General features: G+C 36.4%; 1 protein-coding gene across 1 annotated transcript; it reads left to right on the top strand.

Moving 5' to 3' along the window:
* Positions 1–567: 567 nt before the first annotated feature.
* Positions 568–5,483, top strand: LOTGIDRAFT_232722 (hypothetical protein; the record flags this gene model as incomplete). The annotated part of the gene is made up of 5 exons (XM_009057732.1): positions 568–625; positions 4,458–4,586; positions 4,764–4,853; positions 5,097–5,113; positions 5,447–5,483. Coding segments are annotated over 5 exons (330 nt in total), but the record flags the coding sequence as incomplete, so codon positions are not given.
* Positions 5,484–5,576: the final 93 nt, after the last annotated feature.

The following is a 5,576-nucleotide window of genomic DNA, read 5'->3' as shown; positions in this document are numbered from 1 at the left end:
GTAATTACAAAGACGCCATTGCTAAAATATCTAAACATCAGTGACCTCCCTTCCTTTCAAAAGGTCAAGGACATTTGAATCCTGTTTCTGTCACAGGGGCATGAAATTAAGATGACAGTTACACAGGGGCTAGATAGAGGTACTTTTAAGGATCAATGCCAAAACTTTGATCTTTATATACCAAAGGCAAAAGACAAGCAACAGATATTTCCCCAATATAGGACCTTGAAATGGCCACATTGTTAAGGCCATTATATCCTCGCGTAATGATAATTTGAAAGTGCATGGGGAGAGTGTGAGGGGCCCGGGTCATCGAAGAGAAGTTCTAAGTTGCCTAAGCAATTGTTACGGCGGGTACCAAAATTGAAATTTCCACACGACAAATAAAATTGAAAGTGAAGAAAATCTGTTATGGAATTATGATGCATTAATATTATATGGTTTGATCGTGACTGTACCAAGTAGGCCAATAGGTCAAGGATTTTAGACCTTATCTTAAAGTTTAAAAGAACCAATTCTAAGTGTCATTATACTGATTATTATTGAAAAGAAATCTCTGCTGGCAATATGTTGAAATTTACTATTTTCACTCTTGTCTGTTGCGCGACAGCAATTATTGCTGAAGGTAAGCGGATGATTATGTTATGTAGGCTACTACTTAGTACTTATACATAATGAACAGAATCGTCGCAAAGCACAGAAAATAGTCAATTGTTTATTCAAATTTCAATAAAATATTAGATATTTGTCAAAAACAACAACAACATTAGGCAAAAATGATTGTTTGAGTATCTTTGATTGTTTCAAGTTATCGCTATGACATATCAAGGTTCTGATCGCGTGATCCTTACAGATGGAGGCTGAAAGTCGGTATCTTGTGTACATGGAGTGGAACAAACGATTTACAGACAGCATTGGAATCTGCGCCCAGGACTGTTAGGAAAGCTGCACCGAGTTCTGCTGCATTTCTTGGGAGCGTTTGGATCTGGTTTAGTCGTCTTTGGATGTCATCCTACAAGTGGTCTATTGGGTTTAAATCCGGGCTGAGTGAGAGCCATGGCATTAATCTGATGTTATGCTGTTGAAAGAAGGTTCTGGTGGCTATGGCAGTGTGTGGACGGGCGTTGTTATGCTGGTACAACGTGGGGTCGGAGAACCTGGTCGATGTTACGGACGGCTGTGAATCCATGCCCTCTGTCTGGGCCCATATTCTGGAAGACAACAGGTTCAATTTTCTGATTGATGCCGATTGCACCCAAACCATAATGCTTGGGGTGGAAATGCAGTACCGACTCTCATCCGAGAGGCGTGGATTCTCCACTGTTGATGCCGCCAATGTTGTCGTTAGGTGGCCCACGCAAGAAGTTTCTGACGGAGTGAGCACCGCACCCCTGTATGGACGGCGACAAGACAGGTTCTGGGAGGCGAGTTGATTTCTAACGATATCAGCACTGATAAGTTGCATGTGGCCATGCAATAGTCTGACTGTGCCACTGTGGTGAATCTGTCAAGCAGGTGTTGCCGCGGGATATAGCAATCTTGTCTTGGTGTTGTGACTCAGGGACGCCCACTACGTGGACGGTCATAAGTGCTGATGGTGGTATTGTATAACGAATCCAAAGCCTCCCAATGGTTCGTACACTACAGTTAAATACTTTGGCAATGACGTTGTCTGGCATTTAATCGTCCGGCGGCTTAAGTTCACGTTTTTTTGGAGGTTAGTGCCATAAGCTCGCTGTCTTCACAGCAACTGAAATCTCAGTAGGCGTCAGTTTGTTTTTATACAGAACTCTGGTACGTGTTGCACGTGCATTTCGATTTTCCTCAGCATCGCTTGCTCCCACGGACTTCTGACAGTTCCCAAGGTTCGTAACCGATATTATCAGTTGAATGTCATAAACTTCCCTTTTTCTTCCGTCGGTCCGTCCGTCAACATTTGCTTGTAAACTCTCTAAAAACTAGAATTCGGTATGTGTATACATATTCATAAAACGAAGATCAAGTTTGAATTTGAGCTATTTTCGACCGTTAGAAGCAGAGTTATTGCCCTTGCCCCAAAATTTTGATTATGCTATTACTCTCTTAATTTTCAACCGATTTTAATGAAACTTAAAATGGATGTTATTGGACCTAAATCGAAAGGTTTGAGAAAGTTTAGTTTACTTCTGATTAAATTCAAGGCTTTTTCAAGATTTAGACCTCTTACGTCAGTTTTGAGGAGTTATCGCCCTTTAACCTCTATACAGTAAGTGCTTCTATCAACATCAATTGCTTGTAAACGCTCTAAAAACTAGATTTTATGTGGAATCAAATGAAATTCGGTATGTGTATACATATTCATAAAACGAAGAACAAGTTCGAATTTGAGCTATTTTCGACTGTTAGAAGCACAGTTATTGCCCTTGCCCCAAAATCTTGAATATGCTATTTTTAGTTTTCAACCGATTTTGATGAAACTTAAAATGGATGTTTCGTTTTTACCATCCGCATGTCGTGACGGCGTATATGGTTGTGGTCCACTATCTTTAAAGTTTAAAAATCATATTTATAAAGAAAAATAACAATTTTGACCGTGCACGAATAATCTAAAAATGCGACGATTCTTTATTTCTGTTCAGTATGGTAGCCTATTATAAATTGTTACATCAAGAGCCACAAAAATGATATTAATATATCCATTTTTTAACACGAACTTTTGAATCACTTCTGAAAAAAATTGCAATGGGGCTCTGTTCTAGACTAATTCGACAAGCTACAAAAGTCATTTAAATATAAGACCCAAATTATATCAAAACAACGGAGTACTACTATTGAGATTTATTGTTTACAACGTTTCAATAATTTACATTGACATTATCAAGCATGAGGTGTGAGAAAAGTTACCACATAGATAACTGGCTTGTGGCAGCGGCATTGCATTTGTTCTTACATAGCGTAGAAATGCTTCTCATTCTCCCGAACCATTGTGATAACGGTGAAAATAACTGTAGGTAATAATTTATATAATGCTACATAGTGCAGCGTAATACAGATTTTCTAACTCAGCGCTCAGGTTAATAACGTCTTTGGAGCTTCTTCAAGCGGATAATAACGAACGTAACAACTGGTGGCTAGAAAAATAAGTAGGCTACAAAGCCAGGTATATGAATAAAATATAAATGTTTCATATAAGAAATGTGGACGTATATTGCCGTCGCCCCTGTCCGTCGGTTCGGTGTGATCATTAATATTGATGAGATCTTGGTCAAGTTCGAATTTTACGATCTTTCGATGAACGGTTTTTGCCCTTGACTTAGGAAAAATGCGTCCAAATTTGTTTGTGAACACTGATTTTAATGAAATTTTGTGTGATCATTTATATTGAAGAGATCTTGGTCAAGTTCGAATTTGATGATCTTTCGATGAACGGTTTTCGAGTTATTGCTCTTGACTTAGGAAAAACGCGTCAAAATTTGATTGTGAACACAATAGAGACTACAGTTTTCAACTGATTTTAATGAAATTTGGTTTGATCATTTATATTCATGAGATCTTGGATAAGTTCGAATTTGATGATATTTCGATGAACGATCTTTGAGTTATTGCCCGTGACTTAGGAAAAACGCTTCCAAATTTGTTTGTAAACACATTAGAGACTACAGTTTTGAACTGATTTTAATGAAATTTAGTTTGATCATTTATATTGATGAGATCTTGGATAAGTTCGAAATTGATGATATTTCGATGAACGATCTTTGAGTTATTGCCCTTGACTTAGGAAAAACGCTTCAAAATTTGTAAACACATTAGAGACTACAGTTTTCAATTGATTTTAATGAAACATGGTTTGATCATGTATATTGATGCGATAATTTCATGTATTTGGGTTATTGATATTGATTTTTAAAAATTTGGTGGAATTTCTCAGTATAAATAACTGGCATATATATATATAATTGAATTCAAACTAACAAAATTTCTTTAATATGAGAAAATTCGTACTTTAGTCACTAAAGACTGTTTTATCATTTCTGACAGCTGCCAGTGGGCGTATTTTACCTTGCCTGGCAAGCTATCTTAGGAATATGTATACACATACCGAATTTTATTTGATTCCATCAAAAAATCTTGTTTTTGGAGCGTTTACAAGCAAATGTTGACGGACCGACGGACCAAGATTTTGGGGCAAGGACAATAACTCTGCTCTGCAAGGGCAATAACTCGGTCGAAAATAGCTCAAATTCGAACTTGAACTTCATTTTATGAATATGTATACACATACCGAATTTCGTTTGATTCCATTTACAAGCAAATGTTGACGGACGGACCGACTGAAGGACGGACAGGGGTACCGACAATATACATCCACATAGAGATGTGGGGGTATAAAAATAATATCAATGTTTAATAGTATAAAAAAAAGAGCTCTTGGATTTAACGTACATAATATATGAAAGTTTTTACCGTTTGACTTTCAGGGAGAGGTTGTAAACCAGTTAAAGGCGTTTGGGGATGCGCCTACATGCCAAATTGTTTTGGCGATTCTATGTGCGGAGAAGGCCAAAAATGTTGTCCACATCCATGCGGTGACCATTGTCAATTAATAGGTAAGTAGGTCCACAATGCGTTCACCGAGACCACCAAGAATGGCGTGATATCATGGTCAGTTCGTATCAAAGTTTGCCATAAATATTCTTGACAATATTACTTGAAATTTATCAAAATACGTTTGATAATATTAATATCCTATTTAGTTCATAATAATTCGAGAATTTATTATTTAGTTAATTGTGATAAAATTAATTGTCATCTAACATGTCAATATGGATTTGAGCGAGACGCAAAAGGCTGTGACGTATGTAAATGCAGAACAAGTAAGTAATTTCAAATTTTGAATCATCAAGTATTAGGCCTATATAATATATTTGTAATCCCTTTCTCCACATTGAAAAGAGTGCAGAGCATTTTTTTATTTTGATTGTGCAGTATCCACAAATCTAATGAACATCGATTTCTTACTGAATTATACATAATATATTATTAAAATGCCTACTTAACACCTTATTCTAAGTTATTGGTATAAACCGATATTTATTAGTAAAAATTGTATTTTTCAGCCAAAAAATGTGTTGGTGTAAGTACAAATCAAATATTGTTAAAACGGATACCTAGATGTACATGGCAATTTCGTCTTCTCTGGGACCAGATTCGTATATACGATTCCCTCTAGAAAAGTGCCTACAACGATCTTCACATTATATGTCCTCATTGTGTCCAAAACCACGCCCCCATTCGCCATAGGCCTACTTCCCAAAGTTAGTGAGACCATGTCAAAACCCATATTCTTGATACGATGGTACAGAATATGCAATAATTCTATTGAAAATACTGACTAATCTAATTGTCTTTCAAATTGTTTTTACATAAGAATATGTCAACAATATAGAGAATCTTTTCTTTTTTTCAGTTTTTCTGTTCATTGGATTTATTAAAAGGAAATAACTAATCATTGTTCTAATATTTTTTTTACGTTGTACATGCTGGGCAATCTCAATTTCCAAGTCTATCGATGGCGTCAAAGTTAAATTCTCAAAAAA

Source organism: Lottia gigantea (genome assembly GCF_000327385.1).
Source record: "Lottia gigantea unplaced genomic scaffold LOTGIsca_31, whole genome shotgun sequence".
Classification (NCBI taxonomy): domain Eukaryota; kingdom Metazoa; phylum Mollusca; class Gastropoda; family Lottiidae; genus Lottia; species Lottia gigantea.
The sequence above is the reverse complement of the archived record's forward strand: the minus strand, read 5'-3'. Positions and strand labels throughout refer to the sequence as shown.